We start from the raw sequence: 20,494 nt of genomic DNA, 5'->3' as shown, positions 1-20,494 counted from the left end.
AACATTGGTGGACGTACAGGTGAATGAACCGGTGATGTTGTAGCTGATCTGGTTAGGTCCTGTGATGGTGTTGCTGGTGTAGATATGTGGGCAGAGTTGGCATCGAGGTTTGTTGCATGGATTGGTTCCTGAGTTAGAGTTGTTATGGTGCGGTGTGTGGTTGCTGGTGAGAATATGCTTAAGGTTGGCAGGTTGTCTGTGGGCGAGGACTGGCCTGCCTCCCAAGGCCTGTGAAAGAGAGGGATCATTGTCCAGGATGGGTTGTAGATCACTGATGATGCGTTGGAGAGGTTTAAGCTGAGGACTGTAGGTATACAAACACAACTCCACTGGCCATCACCTACAGTCCTCAGCTTAAACCTCTCCAATAGTAAATCTCCCTTCTTATCTGCCTGCAGTATCAGATTTCAAACTACAATTGTCCTGATGAATATTTGAATTTATTAGGTTCCTTCCCCATGCTATGGTTTTGAAAAAGCTTCTCATTAGCACTGAAAATCTACAGGCCGTGTTACATTGATTCATTACACATGCGGAAGTCTCACTTTCTTTCATTCAGGTAGAGATGACCTGATATTTGTTCAGTGTGACCAAAAAAAAAAAAAAAAAAGTGGTACGGTACTTGTATTAAGAGACTGAGAAACACCCATCATAATAAGCACAGGAAACATGGCTGTGAACGAATTATTTTTTATTCATCCCATTATAACCTCTTTATGTATATACAATTAAAGAAAAAAATGTTAAAAAGCAAGGAAAAAAAACAACAAAACTAAGAAATGGAAAGAACTCCTTCCTTTATCCACATTATGATGGACTACGAAGACCCCACCACAGAGTTGGCAGGAAGAGTGTTACTTCTACTTCAGGAAGGACAACAGCTTCTTGCAACAGTGCAATCAGACTCAAGAGAAAGGATTTTGACTTAGAGGCATGTGACTGGCTGTCAGGACTATATAAAGCAGTGCACTAGGCTCAGACTGGGGGAGGCCAGGGAAATAAGAAATGTATTGTGGGGCTCTCCAGAGAGACAGCTGAAGGACAGCTGCTGGCTGTATAGCATCAGCCAAGGGTCTGGAATAGTCTTAGAAGAAATACGTGCGAACAAGAGGAATATAGTGTGAGACATGGGAAACCCGGATGCTGACCCTAGTATTACTGTAACAAAAACAACAAGGAGTCTGGTGGCACCTTAAAGACTAACAGATTTATTTGGGCATAAGCTTTCATGAGTAAAAACCTCACTTACTGTGAAGCCCTGGGGAAGAGCCAATTAAACTTGGGAAGCCCAATACAAGGGTGAACAGTTGAACAGATTTTGACAACTCATAATCAGACCCCAGAAGTATACATTTTTATTTAGAACTATCATTTTGTGATATGTAGTTAACCCACAGGCGGAAGGGTAAACTGAGGCACAGATACACTGTGCCAAGGAAGGGTACAATGACCCTCTTACAACACACAAACACTCATCCCACCCAAGTACTATCCCTCAAGCAAAAGCACAATGGCCAGAATCTGCCACTTTTACTCCTAATGAGTAATACACTGCAAAGTTTTACTGAAATCAACCACACCACTTACAGAGTGAGGTACTACTTCATATGGGTGAAGGTAACTGACTCAAGCCTTAAGTAAAGAGATACCCTTTACATTATGCACTGAAGGTCAATGGACTTGGACTTCACTAGATCAACAGAGCAAGGAAATTCCAAAGCAAAAGACCCCTCCTGTGCAAACACTGTGTTAGTTAACGAACCTAAATGGATCTCAACTGTTGTGATAGTGCATAGATAAGTAGTCTCTGGGGTAGCCAGGACCCAAACAATATGAATATTTATAGATTTTAAAAAAAAATCAACTCAAGCACATCAATAACTTAAGTACAAAATGTTGCATATCAGAATCATTTAAAAATTAACTACAAAGGATTTTTGAAAAACTGAACTTTTGCTCTTTTTTGCTTCATGATGCATAAAAGTCTACAAAGATTTTCCTATTTTTTTTAAACCTTAGAAATATCAGAAATATCAATACTGGTCTTCTATGGCTTAGTGTAAAGAGTTGTTGGGGAAGGAGAGAGTCTCCAAAAAGTATATATGGTTGACATTCAATCTTTAAAAAAGGGTTCTATTCTCCAAAATATAAGTAATTGAAATGTTAAATGAGTAGTTAAAATGTTACATAGTCTAGGAACTTAAACTGCTCAGCTTTTTCTCTCTTGGCTTTTATGATGCTCGCACTTTACTATTTCTCCAAGATCCAAGTCTTCCAGGTCAGACAATACCTGAATTTCTAATAAAAAACCAAGCCAAATTTTAAAAAATTAAACAAATCAAAACTATACCTCACACCTTTTAAGCCTTTTTACACATCAAAAAAGCAATACAGCAAGATCCACATCACAAATGAAATATTTCAATCTCCTCACCAAAGAAAGAAAGACAGATACACATACTTCTAGCTTCAGTGGCCACTTGGGAATCCAGCAATGCCAAGCATCAACAACAGCTTGACATTGTGAATCTCACTAATAAAAGGCACACACTCCACTCCAGAGAGGCAGCTGCTATCATCTTCCCCACTTTCTCTGGGTAGTTCCATCTATACAGCAGCATGTCATCTTATCCGGATTGATCTTTACTAAGACTATCAAGTGATTTAAAAAATTGCGATTAATCGCACAATTAAAGAAATTGCGATTAATCGCACAATTAATCACACTGCTAAATAATAGAATACCATTTATTTAAAGATTTTGGATATTTTCTACATTTTCAAATATATTGATTTCTGTGACAACACAGAAGAGTACGGTACTCACTTTATATTTATTTTTATTACAAATATTTGTGCTGTAAAAAAAGTATTTTTAGATTCACCTTATACAAGTACTGTAATGCAATCTCTTTATCATGAAAGTTGAACTTACACATTTAGAATTATGTACAAAAAATAACTCAAAAACAAAACAATGTAAAACTTAGAGCCTGAAAGTTCACTCAGACCTACTTCTTGTTCAGCCAGTCACTCAGACAAATACGTTGGTTTTTTTTGTTTTGTTTTGTTTTACATTTGGAGGGATAATGCTGCCCGCTTCTAGTTTACAATGTTACGTGAAAGTTAGAACAGGCGTTCACATGGCACTGTTGTAGCCGGCATCACAAGATATTTACATGCCAGATGCGCTAAAGATTCATATGTTCCTTCATGCTTCAACTATCATTCCAGAGGATGTGTCCATGCTGATGATGGGTTCTGCTCAATAACGATCCAAGGCAGTGTAGACCGACGCATGTTCACTTTCATCATCTGAGTCAGATGCCACCAGCAGAAGACTGATTTTCTTTTTTGATGGTTCAGGTTCTATAGTTTCCGCATTGGAGAGTTGCTCTTTTAAAGAGTTCTGAAAGCATGCTCCACACCTCGTCCCTCTCAGATTTTGGAAGGCACTTCAGATTCTTAAACTTTGGGGTGAGTGCTATAGCTAGCTTTAGAAAGCTCATGTTGGTATCTTCTTTGCATTTTGTTAAATCTGCAGTGAAAGTGTTTTTAAATTGAACAACATGTGCTGGGTCATCATCAGAGACTGCTATAACATGAAACATATGGCAGAATGGGGATAAAACAGAGAAGGTGACATACTAGTCTCCCCCCAAAGGGCTCAGTCAGAATTTAATTAACGCATTTTTTTAAACGCGTGTCATCGGCATAGAAGCATGTCCTCTGGAATGGTGGCCGAAGCATGAAGGGACATATTTAGCATATCTGGCATGTTAATACCTTGCAATGCCAGCTACAAAAGTGCCATGCAAACGTCTGTTGTCATTTTCAGGTGACATTGTAAATAAGAAGCAGTCAGCATTATCTCCCGTAAATGTAAACAATCTTGTTTGTCTTAGCGATTGGCTGAACAAGAAGTAGGACTGAGCGGACTTGTAGGCTCTAAGTTTTACATTGTTTTGTTTTTGAGTGCAGTTATGTAACAAACAAAAAAATCTACATTTGTTAGTTGCACTTTCATGATGAAGATTCCATTACGGTACTCATATGAGGTGAATTGAAAAATACTATTTTTTTATTTATCATTTTTACAGTGCAAATATTTATAATAAAAATAATATAAAATGAGCACTGTACACTTTGTATTCTGTGTTGTAATTGAAATAAATATATTTGAAAATGTAGAAAAACATCCAAAAATATTTAATCAATCTCAACTGGTATTCTATTATTTAACAGTGCAATTAAAACTGTGATTAATCACTATTAATTTTTTTGAGCTAACTGTGATTAATCGACAGCCCGAATCTCTACTTAACTCATTCTCGTGCAGGACTCTACCTGGCCAGACATCAAGAATATAAAGACAGAGCACTATACAGTTCCAATGAAAAGGAGACATAGTGCAGAGTCATCTGCATAGAGATGGCACTGAAGTCCATATTGCTTCTCTCTCTGTATCCTTATATACACATTCAACAGGATGGACAGTAGAGTCCTAAGATTCCCTACATGAGAGAGCTTCTGGAGCAGATAAGCAACTGTTCAGCAGGCACTTCTGTTACATCTTCAAAAGGCAGGAATGGAGCCACTGAAGTGCAACTCCATCCACTCTCTTCCAGATCCATAGATGAGTCAGCTTTATCTCCTGATCAGTGACCTGAAAGGCTGATCATGTCTAAAATACTCAAGGGGGACAACAAGCCTTTTACGCTACTAGACTATCAGCCAATGAAAGCACCACAGTCTCCACACAATTCCTAGAACTAAAGACAAGTATTAAGGATCAACAGTCTTTTCAAATGGTATCTGAGTGGCTTTGCCACAACTTTTAAAAAGGAAGGTAGGAAACTGCCCACATCAAGAAATGGTTTCTTGAAAAGGGATGAATAAGCATTTCTTCAAGGAAATCCCAACCCTGACCCTCTCATAGGGAAGCATTATCAATCTTTGCCAGCAAAGTTCCCAATGTCCCCACTTGCCTTTACCATGAGTTGCCTGAGGTTGCAGATTACAACTGTCCACATGCTTCCAAAACCACAGTGAGCAAAACATGTTGAAATTCAAATCAGATGTGACACTCCATTTGTTTCCATCTGGCAGGACTCTGATATTATGGAACAGAAAACTCCAATCCACACACACTGATTTTAACCAAAATGTATGTGAAAAGTCCTCAGAGCAAGATGTCAACTTTTTTTTTCCAATTGTAGGAGCCCAGATTCACTACACAGAACAGTTTCATTGACTGGTGCAGCCTTGTTTATGTTAAATAAAAATGTAATAGAAATGTATGGAAATGTAAATAGAGAATAGATTATGGAGCATACATTTAGGTTTGTCAATAGTGAGGCCTGCTAAACTGTGGGTGAAATAAAGTGAGATATTTCAGAGGCAAGTTAGAGATGAATTGGTACATAATCCCAGGTCAGATAACATGTTTGGGCCTAACTGGTTTTAACAAGTTTTAGACAAAATGTGAATATTTTGGAAGAATGCTGTCTATATTGACAGATATTGGAATAGCATTTACACAGATGTTAATTATATTTAGTATTAAATAGCCAGTGAGGGAGAAGAAGGCATTTTAATTACGGTAGCAGAAATACAGATATGGTAAAAGGCAAGCTTAATGCTAATTAATTAAAGGGTGTTGTTATAACTGATTATAAAAAGGCCAGTATGCTAATTTTAGATTAGCGTGCTCATCAACCATCAAAATACCATTAGAGAAAGAGATTATACACCATTCTTCTCATCCAAGAACTGATCACTCTTGGATGCACCATTTAATCTTAGAATGTAAGTATAAAATGCAATATGTGGTTATACTGCAATGCTTGTTTGCTTTAACTAATTATTTTATTTTAAATAAAGTTTTTAATTTTATCACTTATGTCATTCACAGTCCTCCATTACATTAAATTTATCTGTAACTGTCCCAGAGACTCAAACCTAAGGAATTTAATTTAGTTATTGGTATTATTTATATTTAAAATACTAACTGAAAATGTTTAAATCAAAGATTACACTGGAAACACTTGGTAGAGAAGAAGAGAGTTTGGCCTTCATAGAGAAAGCTGTCAAGCTTTTCCCTTGCAGTAATCTTGTAGTAAGACTTCAACTTTTTAGAACAGGAACCTTTCAGCTCTTCCCCTCTATCTGTTGCACAGTAACTTACACCAAAGTGACATACGAGAGGCATTTGGAAGCCCTAACAGTCAAAGGAAGCAGTATGATGTTTGGCTAGACTATCAACATGTTGGCCTACTACTGTGCCTAGGGTTGCCAAGTGTCTGATTTTCGATCGGAATGTCCAGTCAAAAAGGGAAACTGGCAGCTTCCAGCAGTCTCCGCCACTGGGGGGGTGGGAAGAGCAGCAGCTGCTGCTGGAGCCGAGAGGAACAGCTCTGCTTAGCAGCTACTGCTCTTCTTGCCCCCCCCCCCCCCAGCATGATGGAGAGAACTGAATGACTCCGGGACCAGGCTCCAAAGTAGGTACTGAGTGTGTGTGTGAACTTGTCTGCCCCTCTCCTGCCCCAATTTCTGCTGTGCCCCAATTTCCCACCCCTGCACCTCGCTCCAGGGACCAACCCCACTCTGTTGTGCCCCGATTTCTCTACCCTAGCCCCTCACTCCAGTGATGGCCTCCCCACCCTAGGCTCTCGCTCCCAGGATGGGCCCTCCTACCCCACTGTGCTCTGATTTCCCCAGCCCCTTGCTCCAGGGATGGCCCCCCACCCCACTGTGCCCTGATTTCCCCACCCCATTCCCTCGCTCCAGGGACTGACCGCTGCCATGCCCCTATTGGAAAGTGGGCAGGCTCGGCATCAGCTCCTCCCAGCCCAGCTCTGCAGGCGGCAGGTGAGTCTTGGGGGATGGGGGAGCGGGGGCATGGCTTCGGGAAAGGGGCGGGGCAAGGGTTTTCAGTTTTCAGGGATTAGAAAGTTGGCAACCCTATGTGCCTTAGAAATCTGACACCCAACCAAAAGTGAAAAAGGAAATGTGAAAGGAGAGCAAAAAATGCTAGCACAATACAGTAGCACTTCTTTTTCAAGAAATGGATTCTACAATGATTTGTATCCCAAAGAAGTCCCAGTAAGTTTTATATTTCCTGTCTTTCCTCCTTATTTAGCTTCACCTCTCTTTCTTCTTTCCCTCTTACACTCTTTTCCCCCTTTTGCTCTTCCTTTTCTAGTATCTGGCAGCAATTAACATGCTGTGTGCTTATATACACAAACACATATATTATACACACATAAAACTAAGCTGAAGTGTCCCCTGTAAATTGAAATAAAATTGAGATGAACATCTGAACACAAGCAAAATGACTGAGCTAGTGCTGTTAACAGTACTGCCAAAGAACAGCCAAAAAAAGAACAAGATAGACATGCTTTTTAAAAAAAATGAATTCAAGCAGATTCCTGCTATGTGTTAAGGTAAAAACCTGGTGTTTGACATTCTTTATAAAGGGCCAAATTCTGCCCTTTATCTCACCCAAACAATCACATTGGGCAATATATTTGGCCCTTAGTATACAGGGAAGACAATCTCCCAACCCAGATACCTGAGCTGGGCATTATAGAACACTGTGAAGAAAATGAGGAGAAACTCTCCTTTCCTACCCTAACGCCACAAAAATGTATAGCAGGAGCAGAGTTGCTCCACAGATGTTATTTTAAAAGCAGAGTCGAAAAACCCTTTGATGCTGACAGTGCTGGAGACTGCATTAAACTCCAAGAAACTCCTCACTGAAATAGAGTTCAAGGAGGCCTTCCAAATGTATTAATGTTATGGCAGCAAAGTCAAGACAGAGAAAAATCTCTTGACGGTTGCTTTTACTCAGCCTATCTCTGGACCCAAGAATCTCCCACGGCCCAACTGAACAGCCCAAAGGTACAAGACTCTAGAAGGGGCCCACAACGTCATTGACAACAGGAAAAAAAAAAAAAAGCTACTCATCGTATGAGCAACAAGAAATAAAATCCTAATGGGAAAGAAAAGGACAAACAACAAAACTGATAAAGAAAACTTTCAGGACACTCACTGCTCCTTTGGTGGTCGGAATGAAGCAAGGAGCAGTTCTGACTATGGTCCATTTTATAACTCCATGTCTGAGTGTGTAGAACGCAGAGGTGAAAATAAGCCGGTACGGTGTACCAGTAAGAAAGTGGCCGCCGGTATGGGCAGGTACATGGCCGACTGATGGGGCGAGGGCAAAAGGGGCAACTGCCCCGGGGCCCTTTAAATCGCCGCCGCAGCCCCAGGCCAGGCAGCACTGAAGGTCTGGTTGTAGGAGTCTGGACCCGGACCCGCCCCTTCAGGGGGCCCAGAGCCGCCCCCTCCACCTTGCCCAGGACCCCGGCTGCCCTGTGTACCAGTAAGTCTTTTAAATTACTTTCACCCCTGGTAGAACAATAAAAGACACACATATAGCACCAACAAATGGTAGATGTTTCCAAGTTTTCTAAAGTGGGGATCCATATACACAATCCTCAAAAGACAAACTAACTAATTTTGCCTTATATACATTTTTTACCCCCATCTGTGTTTACTCACTTCTCCAGATCACTAAGTAAATATATTAAACACTAGGTTTAGTACAGAACCTCACACGCCACTATTAAACTCTCTTCATATCGATAGCTCACTTTTTATTCCTATTGTTTGGTTTTTGTCTCTTAGCCAGTTTCTAATCCATGCTAGAACTTTACCTCTCAACCTGTGACTACTTAGGCCTGGTCTACACTATGACTCTAATTGGGATTTAGCAGCGTTAAATCTAATTGACCCTGCACCCATCCACACAACGAAGCCATTTATTTCGAAATAAAGGGCTCTTAAAAATCGATTTCTGTACTCCACCCCGACGAGCGGAGTAGCGCCAAAATCGATATTGTCATTTCGAATTAGGGTTAGTGTGGCCGCAATTCGATGGTATTGGCCTCCGGGAGCTATCCCAGTACAGCTACTGGAAAAGTCTGTTAACGTGTCTGGGGATGGAGCGGAAATCCTCCAGGGACATCTCCATGAAGCTCTCCTGGAGGTACTCCAAAAGCCTTGCCACAAGGTTTCTGGGCAGTGCAGCCTTATTCCGTCCTCCATGGTAGGACACTTCACCGCGCCATGCTTGCAGCAAGTAATCTGGTATCATTGCATGACAAAGTCTGGCAGCATATGGTCCCGGTGTTTGCTGGCATTCAAGCAACATCCGTTCTTTATCTCGCTGTGTAATCCTCAGGAGAGTGATATCGCTCATGGTAACCTGGTTGAAATACGGGAATTTAATTAAGGGGACAGAGGTGGCCGTTCCTACTGGGCTGTTTGCCTGTGGCTGAAAAGAAATCCTTCCCTGCAGTTAGCCAAGCGCAGGGGGGAGGGGGAATTGGCCCTGAGCTTTTCACGTGTGGCTAGCAGGGATCTTCCCTGATACCAGCCACGCGGTGGGGGGGATGGATAAAGCGATCATCCCAGAGATTTGGATGGGGGGGGGGCGGTTAGTTTGTTTTCTGCTGCTGAAGGTTAACAGGAAAACCGCAGCACTCAACGAGCTTTGCTTGGTATGTGGGAAAGGAGGGCACAGAAGCTGAAAGACAATGGCTTACCATGGCCGCATGCAAGCCGAATTCTGTTGCCCGGACCTGCGTCTATGATCTGAGCAGCAAAGCCACAGGCACTCAATATTAAGAGGCAAAATGCGACCTTGCACAGAAATCACATGTGCTATGTAATGTGAATAGTGTTGGTCACTGTGAAAGAGTATAAGCATTGTTCTGCAAAATGTATCTTTTTAAAAAATTCTCTCCTTTTTTCCCCTCCCTACAGCAGCTGCAAATTTTTCAAGCCTCCCTCCTCCATCCCGAAGGCTATCTCAGATAAGGAGTCGGAAAAAGAAGACGCGAGACGAGATGTTCGTGGAAATCATGGAATCCACCCGCAGTGAAAGAGCTCATCTGAATGAGTGGAAGGACACGGTTTCAAAGTATAGGAAAGAAGCCAGTGAACATGAGGACAGGAGGGACCAACGTGAGGACATGAGGGACGCTCGAGATGAGAGGTGGCGGCAGGAAGAACAGAGGAGGCAGCTGGGGCTGCTGCGTGAGCAAACAGACATGTTCCGGCGTCTGGTGGAGCTTCAGGAACAGCAGCAGGATAACAGAGTGTCGCTACACCCCTGTATAACCCCCTACCCCCATTCCATAGCCTCCTCACCCAAACGTGTAAGAATGTGGGGGGGGAGGCTCCGTACACCCTTCCATTACACCCCAATGGACAGCCCAAGCAAAAGGCTGTCATTTTTTTAACCTTTTTTAGTGGCTTTTTCCTTCCCGCCGATCCTCCTCCCAAACCCCACCAGGGGTCTCTCCCTCTTTTTATAATCAATTAATAAAGAATAAATTATTTTTAAATGATAGCGAGTTTATTTCCTTTGAAAGCAAGCTGGGGGAAGAGGGAGGGTGGGTTCCTTACAGAGAATGAGTCAATAAAGGGGGTGGGTTTTCATGAAGGAGAAACAAACAGATATTTCACACTGTAGCCTGGCCAGTCATGAAACTGGTTTTCAAAGCTTCTCTGATGCGCAGCGCTTCCTGGTGTGCTCTTCTAATCGCCCTGGTGTCTGGCTGCGCGTAATCAGCAGCCAGGCTATTTGCCCCAGCCTCCCACCCCGCCATAAAGGTCTTCCCCTTACTTTCACAGAGATTGTGGAGCACACAGCAAGCAGCAATAACAATGGGGATATTGGTTTGGCTGAGGTCTGAGCGAGTCAGTAACGATCACCAGCGACCTTTTAAATGGCCAAATGCACATTCTACCACCATTCTGCACTTGCTCAGCCTGTAGTTGAACAGCTCCTGACTCCTGTCCAGGCTGCCTGTGTATGGCTTCATGAGCCATGGCATTAAGGGGTAGGCTGGGTCCCCAAGAATAACTATAGGCATTTCAACATCCCCAACGGTCATTTTCTGGTCTGGGAAGTAAGTCCCTTTGCTGCAGCCGTTTAAACAGAGTAGTGTTCCTGAAGACACGAGCGTCATGAACCCTTCCCGGCCAGTCCACGTTGATGCTGGTGAAACGTCCCATGTGATCCACAAGTACTTGCAGCACCATTGAAAAGTACCCCTTGCTGTTTATGTACTGGGTACCCTGGTGCTCCGGTGCCAAGATAGGGATATGGGTTCCATCTATCGCCCCACCACAGTTAGGGAATCCCATTGCAGCAAAGCCATCCACTATGACCTGCACATTTCCCAGAGTCACTACCTTTCGTAGCAGCAGCTCAGTGATTGCTTTGGCTACTTGCATCACAGCAGCCCCAACAGTAGATTTGCCCACTCCAAATTGATTCCCGACTGACCAGTAGCTGTCTGGCGTTGCAAGCTTCCACAGGGCTATCGCCACTCGCTTCTCAACTGTGAGGGCTGCTCTCATCTTGGTATTCTGGCGCTTCAGGGCAGGGGAAAGCAAGTTCCATGAAAGTGCCCTTACGCATGCCAAAGTTTCGCAGCCACTGGCAATCATCCCACACCTGCAACACTATGCGGTCCCACCAGTCTGTGCTTGTTTCCCGGGCCCAGAATCGGCATTCCACGGATAGAACCTGCCCCATTAACAACATGATCTCCAAAGCACCGGGGCCCACGGTTTGAGAGAATTCTGTGTCCATGTCCATGTCCTCATCACTCTTGTCGCTGCGCTGCCGTCGCCGCCTTCTCCTCTCCTCGTTTTTCTGGTCCTGGCTCAGCATAAACTGCACGAGAATGCGCGAGGTGTTTACAATGTTCATGACTGCTGTCTTGAGCTGAGCGGGCTCCATGCTTGCTGTGGTATGGAGTCTGCAGTATTCACCCAGGAAAAAAAGGCATGAAATGGTTGTCTGCCGTTGCTTTCATGGAGGGAGGGGTGAGGCTGTACCCAGAACCATCTGCGACAATGTTTTTTGCCCCATCAGGCACTGGGATCTCAACCCAGAATTCCAATGGGTGGGGGAGACTGCGGGAACTATGGGATAGCTATGGGATAACTACCCACAGTGCAACACTCCGGAAATCGACGCTAGCCCCAGTACATGGACGCACACCGCCGAATTAATGTGCTTAGTGTGGCTGCATACATTCGACTTTATACAATCTGTTTCCAAAATTTGAATTATATAAATTCGGATTAATCCCGTAGTGTAGACATACCCTTAGTGTCCTTAGTAACCTATTAAGATAGCTCTTTGCCACTTCTTGCGGTTTTAAATACTCAGAAGAGAAATAGTCATCTAAGTCATCTTCTTTCTCTGAAAGGTCTTACATCTCACAAGGATTCTCCTTGCACACGTAGACCACACCCATCACACATCCTTGGTAAAGTAATAAACACTTCAATTGAAGCAACAGCAGCTTTGACAATCTTGTGTGGGGACAGAAAACCTGGACACTTTTGTTAAAACTCACTTTTAGAAAGGGTGTTCATTCAGACAGTGGACTGGCAGTCAGAACCACAACCTTGGGGGCCTGAAGGGGCCTTTGTGATTATCACAGTTTATGTAACTCCAATGTCTTATGGTCTAACACCTCATTTTTGTGTGTGTGTTTTTTTTTTAAAGTCATGGTCATTTTGGGGGTTCTGTTCTTGGACTACAGTAACTTTGATGCACTTTCTATAAACTTGCTGCAAAAGCTAGCTAATGTGGCAATCTACCAGGGTGGATTTGATTTAGATCAAATGTGATTTAAATCACTAGTCAGGAAGACTTGATTTAATCATGGATTTCTACATAAAAGTGCATTCTTGTTGGTTGTTAGAACCTTAATACATATTCTTCACAACTCAGAGACAGGTGAGATAGATGAGACACAAACTGGGTCTCTTTTATGGCCTGCTGCCATTATAGGTTTTCCCTTCCAGTGAGAGAATGGTATGGTAGATCTCAAATCAATGAAGGCTACACTCAGAAAGACCTCAAGACTTCTGCTCAAACAGTTTCACTTTTGTTTCTACTGCCTGTCCCACCCGTCTCACATTTATCTCCAGACTTCTTCTCTTTGTCCAGATCTATTCCGCCCCAACAATCTTCTATTCATTGAACTTTTTGAAACGTTGCACTTTTAAAGAGAGGTAAGGGACTGATTCTGTGCACACAAATTTGCAGAGGGACAATAGGGTTGAGGTCTGTTATTTCTCACCTCTCTATATTTTTTATTTAAAAACATTTTTGCTGTTAAGAAGCATGTTATCACTGGAGCCACAAATCCATAGTTTGAGAACTGCAAAACTAAGCATCTCTGATGGTGTCTTCTAGACTTACCACTGAGTCCCATTGGGTAGATAGAAAGATTGACCTAAATAATCTATACAGAAGCCCCTGGAACCTCATAAGATTGGGTCCCTTATTCATGAACTATTGGAACTCATTTACAAAAAACCTTCCTTAAACATTATATGAATATATTGTCTCATACTATAGAATTAGAATATATAATCATAAGAACATGAGAATGGCCATACTGGGTCAGACAAAAGGTCCATCCAGCCCAGTATCCTGTCTACCAACAGTGGCCAATACCAGGTGCCCCAGAGGGAGTGAACCTAACAGGTAATGATCAAGTGAGCTCTCTCCTGCCATCCATCTCCACCCTCTGACAAACAGAGGCTAGGGACACCATTCCTTATCCATCCTAGGTAATAGCCATTAATGGACTTAACCTCCATGAATTTATCTAGTTCTCTTTTAAACCCTGTTATAGTCCTAGCCTTCACAACCTCCTTAGGCAGGGAGTTCCACAAGTTGACTGTGCGCTGTGTGAAGAAGAGCTTCCTTTTATTTTTTTAAACCTGCTGCCCATTAATTTGGTGGCCCATAGTTCTTATATTATGGGAACAAGTAAATAACTTTTCCTTATTCACTTTCTCCACACCACTCATGATTTTATATACCTCTATCATATCCCTCCTTAGTCTCCTTTTTTCCAAGCTGAAAAGTCCTAGCCTCTTTAATCATTCCTCATATGGGACCCGTTCCAAGCCCCTAATCATTTTAGTTGCCCTTTTCTGAACTTTTTCTAATGCCAGTATAACTTTTTTGAGATGAGGAGACCACAGTATTCAAGATGTGGGCGTACCATGGATTTATATAAGGGCAATAAGATATTCTCCATCCCTTTTTTAATGATTCCTAATATCCTGTTTGCTTTTTTGACTGCCGCTGCACACTGCGTGGATGTCTTCAGAGAACTATCTACGATGACTCCAAGATCTCTTTCCTGATTAGTTGTAGCTAAATTAGCCCCCATCATATTGTATGTATAGTTGGGGTTATTTTTTCCCTATGTGCATTACTTTATATTTATCCACATTAAATTTCATTTCTCATTTTGTTGCCCAATCACTTAGTTTTGTGAGATCTTTCTTAAGTTCTTCACAGTCTGCTTTGGTCTTAACTATCTTGAGCAGTTCAGTATCATCTGCAAACTTTGCCACCTCACTGTTTACCCCTTTCTCCAGATCATCCCTATTCCATGATGAAATAGTTTTAATTAGGCTACATTATAGCTCAAAGATATCTTTAGACAGGTTTTTTCCTCAAAAAGCATTTTATAAAAAAAATCCGATTTTATTGATTTTTTAAAAAAAAATCATTGATTTTTATCCACCCTGCAATCTACTCTCCCTACATTATCTACACTTTCTAGGCTTAGCTACTTCTGATATTTTTTTCTTCTCATCAAATACAAAGGCAAGGAGTGGCGACTGCTGCTACTTATTGTGAAAGAGAAAATCTGGATAAAGCAGTAACAAAATAGAACAGTATATATTGGAACTGCTGCTTGTTTATTGAGAAAACGGTAAGGGTGAATCATTACTTCCAATCTGTGAGCTGTAATACTGATTCCATTTTTATTGATACTAAAACTGTTACCTGTAATACATTTTTAGCAAAAAAGTAACTTTAAAAATTGATAACGTCAAAAACTGGCAAAAACCAAAGTCCTGATAATTAACAGTGTATTTTTATTGCAAGAACAGACTGTGCAAAAATGGCACATCTGGTTTTTTTTTTTGGGGGGGGGGGGTATTTCGAGATACTAGTTACTTTAGGTAAAAAGAAAAGGTTTTACTAAATTGTATTCTTACTCCTGTTAGCCATACAAAGCCAACACAGCTAAGAGAGAGAGTAAGCTAAATTATAGTCTCCTTGTCCATCATTTACAATATTGTTTACTAAGTGCTAATCAGCTACATTTTTGCAAACCTACTGAATGCAATGGGGTTACACAGGTGCCACTGAGTGCATAATTTGAAAACTATAGAACTGAACAGATGTAAATGAGGACCTCTTTTTTCCCCCATAGCTACTTTGATTATGCACAAAAAAGGAAAGAACCCAGATTGCTTCTCAAAATCCAAGTAGTGTTTGTAGGGCTCACAATTAGGGGGTAAAAAATCATCTTACCTATAAACTGAGAACATTAGATCTGCAAGTCACTAAAAAACCATAAATATTACATTTCTATCCCATTTTTACTTTTCAAAGGAGAACTGAACTCAAATTAAGTGCACATTACAAAATGAACAGATGTCTTACTTTTATACAGTTAAGGTTGTAACAATTTTAACCTTACCTTGGCCAGTTGCGCATTTTCACTAAAACTAGACTTCCTATAGGAAGTTCTGAGTAGACATATTTAAATCCATTTTTATTAAACTCAGACTCTTCAGGAAAATATTCTTCAGAAACAGAACAATTATTAAACCATGGGTCAGTATTCATGTAACAGTACCACGGCTCACTGTGATCAACTTGTGCAGCATCATCACTTGATAGCAGTCTCCATTTCAAACAACTGCCAATCTCACATTGAACCCACACTTTGTCTAGATAAAAATGGTTTTCATTTATAGTATCCATAGCAAGATTTTTTCAGTCTTCTAAGGATCAATTTTTGTAATTTTATTTATTCTGAAATGTAAAAGAAAAAAAATTATACAGATGAGTACAAAACAAGCTAAATTAACAATTCATATAAAGAAAAGTAAACTTTTTCCAGAGTTGTCCTTTTCCCATTCAAGGAAAGGAAACATCCTGAACAAACAGCATTCTGTCTCCATCTACCAGTAAACAAAGAGGCCAAAAAGACACAGCTAGCCCCACCTGCTTCCTTCTCCATTGATAAACATCAAAGGCTTAAGATAAGGAAGAAAGGATAAAGACAAGGAAGTAATATGGAGAAAAAGAGGATGACCAAACCAAATACATTTCTCTCTTATTGTACATCTCCTCTTCACCATCCTGCAAAGGAAACATTCTGAAGTAAAAACATATATAACAAGAATAATAAAACATGACAGTGGGTTTTCTTAAAAAGACAGGTTGAAATATGCTTTTGCCTCTGAAAGCACATCCAGTCTGTAAGATAAATTAGTAATTATTAAGATACATGAATGAACACCTAATTTACTAACCATATGCAGCATACACTTTTTATGGTTTCTTTTTCATCTTTCATTGAAAGAAAAAGAAAAAAAACCTTTTTAGTACAGAATTATTATGATGCCCTGACCTACGGACCAGAGGCCAGTCCAGAAACAGAGTGTACAACTGGAAATGGTTGGTTCCTAGTGTGAAGCACAAGACCAATCTCTCAGTCATATTGGAATGTGTATTATCAGAAGACCTTTGGAGCACATCAGTGCTCACAAAAAACAAATACTGAAAATCTCAAATCAAAATCAGGTCCTCCAGTTACATTTGTTCAGCACCTGCAGATTGATGATGAGTCTGAAGATCCCATCCTCTTATCAGGAAGTAGTAGGAACAGAAAATTTTTATTCTGCTCTAGTCAGTAGAAAAGAAAGATGATTTTCTTGGCTTGAGATACCCTGCTCCAAAGCTAGGCACTAAACAGAATCAGAGGAGCCAGTATGTGTCTTCGGAACTGGAATAAGCCTGAAGCCAAAAGCCTCTCAATATCACTTTAATTATCCAGATGTCCAATAAGTAAGGCCCCTTGTTTTCAGTTTTTACTGAAAACCCCTCAGGTTTTACAAAAGGTATTATTCAGTTTTTATTGATTGTCACCTGAATTTTAGACCATTCAAGTTCATGAAAATCCTGATTATGTTAAGAAAATCCAATACATTCATTAGGTGGTTGTGCTTATGTTAATAATAAATTAGTTTAAGTGTAAATTTAAAGGCTGTCTGTCAAAGTAAGGCAACGGAGGAAAAGATATAGACACACATGTGTGCACATATGTATAGCTATTGTTAATAAACAGTTCCAGAAATAAACCATAACATTAAACTTTTATTTTCAATAGTCTTACTTTTCTCTATTTGTTGCTCTTTTCTGTCCTCTTGTGCCCAAATATTAATCCCAATATTTACCCAAAACACCGTGAAGCTAATTTTTACACTGATTTTCACCTGTTTAATTTTTGGAAGAAACACTGATAAATTCCCAGGACACTGTAAACAAAATAGAAACCAAAAACAGAGGGTCATGTTGATGAGAAATGCATTAATGTTGATTCTATTTCTTGAGCTACAAAGGTAGGAGCCCACAGGCCCAGGCCTGGATTTCTTCAATAAAACTGTTTGACTGGAAGATAGTTGGAAGGTTTTTGACAGAACTTGTCCTACTTTTCAAGTGAAATGAACCAGAAAAAAAGCAAGTTCCTCACACCTCATTCCATTTCTTCTTTTTCCTTTTGGAGAAGGCAGACAACATCTCTTCTCTTGCTAGCTTGCAAGAACATCAAAAACTATAGACTGGAGAACAAGGCGGCAACACCATGATGCTGACAGTTTCTTGGTCACCTTTCAAAGATCTCTACAAAGAACTGGAAGCTTTAAAGAGCAAGACTATTAGTTTCAACTTAGCTGTTGTTCAGTAGTCTTACTTAGACTGTATAGTCCTAAACTAGCTCAGAGAAGGCTAAGGTTCATGATTTGACTCTGATACACCCTTATGACTCTGATTAGCATGGGAGACAAGCTTGAATATTATAGTTTTGATTCCTTAGGCATTCCATAATAACACATTTGATCTTCCATCCATTTCACTGGCTAAGGCTGAACACTGAGTAACAAGCCACGATGCAAACCTTCTACTTCATTAATTCAAGCGCGTAGGAAAACTACAAATTTTACAAATGCAATTTTATTTTTTTGAACGATGAAAGAATTAACATGGTTACAACGAAAATGTCCTCAGCTTACAAAGTTTTGATTTTGTTAAACCAAAAAAGAAAACTTAAGTGGAGGAAAAAGCACTGTTACAGCTAGTTATGGATGAACTGTTGTGATATTATTTAAAGCTTAAATTACTCTCTTCTCAGATAGGCAAAGATCCTCGTGCACATAATGTCAGGTCAGCGTAGTTGTCAAAGTTTCTGCCTCTTTTCTGATGGCAAGAGGCGGCAGAGACACTATCAAATAACAGGCAAAGACCAAATCCAGGACAATCAGGATATATTGTTAAAACTCAAGAAACACCAACCAGGATTATTATTTTTTTGTCTTTATCAATTTCCTTAGGATGAGGGGCCCCTCCTGAGACTAATGTCCTTCCTTTTAACTGGAAGAGGCTTTGGGGCTGACAGGATAGGCCTTCAAAAAGTTAATCTCTAAGAACGTGGAACACTGAGAACATAAAGCCCAGCTACAACACAATACATCTAGCTTCTTTTCTGTGCCCTTCTCTACCTGTCTCAGAAAATGAGGAAAAACAAAGCAAAATCTGGAAGGATGCTGCTCTTACTAGAAGTGCAATGACCTATCTTCAGAGCCCTGACTAAGCCAAGTAAATGGAGAAAAAAAAAAGAGGAAGGCTGATTTTAACAGCTACCCAGGTCCAGCTGGGGAGGAGATGGTGGCTTCCCTACTTTCCTTTCTATGCTTTCTGGGGTGGTGGGCCTTATCCTCCTTGTGAGATCTAGCACTAGCCATGTGCCTCTCTTGATATTTATTATTGGGGAACCAACGGACTTCTCTGCTCCCTGAAGGGGAAGCTGTTTAAGCAGCAGGAGCAGGCACACATGGCCTGCTAAAGTTCATAACATGCCTACTCCATATAAGGAACATCTTCTAAGTCCCCTCTTCTGAGGGCCCACCAGTACCTTGAATCAACTGAGAAGCTAACTCAAGAATTTGATAATTGCAAAGTAAACGAGAATGGTTAGTGAGGATTGCTCTCTGAGGAGTCAAAGTCATCAAATCTTGTATCACCTAACTGGAGACTGCTGATTAAGAAAGGGAGAAACAGGCCAGTTGGAGCAGCCTGGGCAGAAAAAGGGATGTCATTTGCTGAGTAGCCCCAAGTCGACTAGCTATCATAGAACCAAGAGGAAACTTATGGAAAGAAGCAGAACAGTGCCTCCCAAAAATCTGAAGTTCTCCTTCCACTTAGCCATACCTAAGACTTCACCTACATTTTGTGACAAAGGAAGAACTCAGTAGGAGATACAAAGTGGGAACAGCCTAAATTTGGGCAAGTACATTTTGAGCCCTGTGGCTGAAAAGTGAGCTAAATTTCAAAGTCTAAGTACTTAGATAAGTGAAAGAAGAGCAGCTTCAAACCTCTTGTTCTACACAGCGGCAGCTCCAGGCACCAGTGCTCCAAGCGGGGCACCCTGCTGGTCCTTGCGAGGGCGGCAGTCAGGTAGCCTTCGGCAGCACGCCTGCGGGAGGTCTGCCGGTCCCGCGGATTCAGTGGCAGGTACACCAAATCTGCGGGACCGGCGGACCTCCCGCAGGCATGCCGCCGAAGGCAGCCTGCCTGCCATGCTTGGGGCGGCAAAAAAGCTAGAGCCGCCCCTGGTTCTACATTTGGCTTGCTAAATAGGTAGATTTGGACATTAATTGATTTAGAGCATTAGACCTAAATAAAGACAATGCTGCTGGTTCAGAATTTATCAGATTCTAGGAATTCAACTATCAGGTTAAAGAAGGGCTGTGTATGTGTGTCTGTTATTAGAAAGTAATATGCTGCTGAAAACTGAAAGAGCAGCCACAAAAAATGCTAAAAGGTTCAGAGTGCATGACCTAAAAAGACAGATAAAGGGAAAAAATTAGAAAAAATGACAACAGTTGATATAATTATCTATAAACACAAGACAGACATCATAAAAGAAAGAAAATAATTACTTAAGTAAATAAGGGTACTGTTATAAAACAAATGTAATTAGACAGCAGAAAAAAATTCTGACAGTGAGGTCAGTCAAACAATAGAATAATTTGCCAAAGGAGGTTGTTAAGACTTTTCTGCGTCACCTCTATTTTAAGATTTCCTTAAAGAAATTCTAGTAATTGAAAAGAGATGGCCATACCTTTAACTTAGACGTATTATTTGCCTACAAAATGGAGCCAAAGCTAACTACCATCTTGCGAGGGGTAATGTTAGTTTATCTAATTTGTGATTCATATTGCTTACACAGAACACACACCCAAAACTCTGACGGATGTTTTACATGTTTCTGCCTGCAACAGCTAGCTTATGATC

General features: G+C 41.0%; 1 protein-coding gene across 1 annotated transcript in view; it reads right to left on the bottom strand.

The window, feature by feature from the left end:
• Positions 1-19,647, bottom strand: part of ZCWPW2 (zinc finger CW-type and PWWP domain containing 2) — an 84,300-nt gene extending 64,653 nt beyond the window's left edge. Inside the window, exon 1 of the mRNA XM_042840433.2 lies at positions 15,615-19,647. Coding sequence (XP_042696367.2) covers positions 15,615-15,901 — 287 coding nt within the window. The 5' untranslated portion in view covers positions 15,902-19,647. The remainder of the gene's footprint in view (positions 1-15,614) is intronic.
• Positions 19,648-20,494: the final 847 nt, after the last annotated feature.

This window comes from Chrysemys picta, chromosome 2, assembly GCF_011386835.1.
Source record: "Chrysemys picta bellii isolate R12L10 chromosome 2, ASM1138683v2, whole genome shotgun sequence".
Lineage (NCBI taxonomy): Eukaryota > Metazoa > Chordata > Testudines > Emydidae > Chrysemys > Chrysemys picta.
The sequence above is the reverse complement of the archived record's forward strand: the minus strand, read 5'-3'. Positions and strand labels throughout refer to the sequence as shown.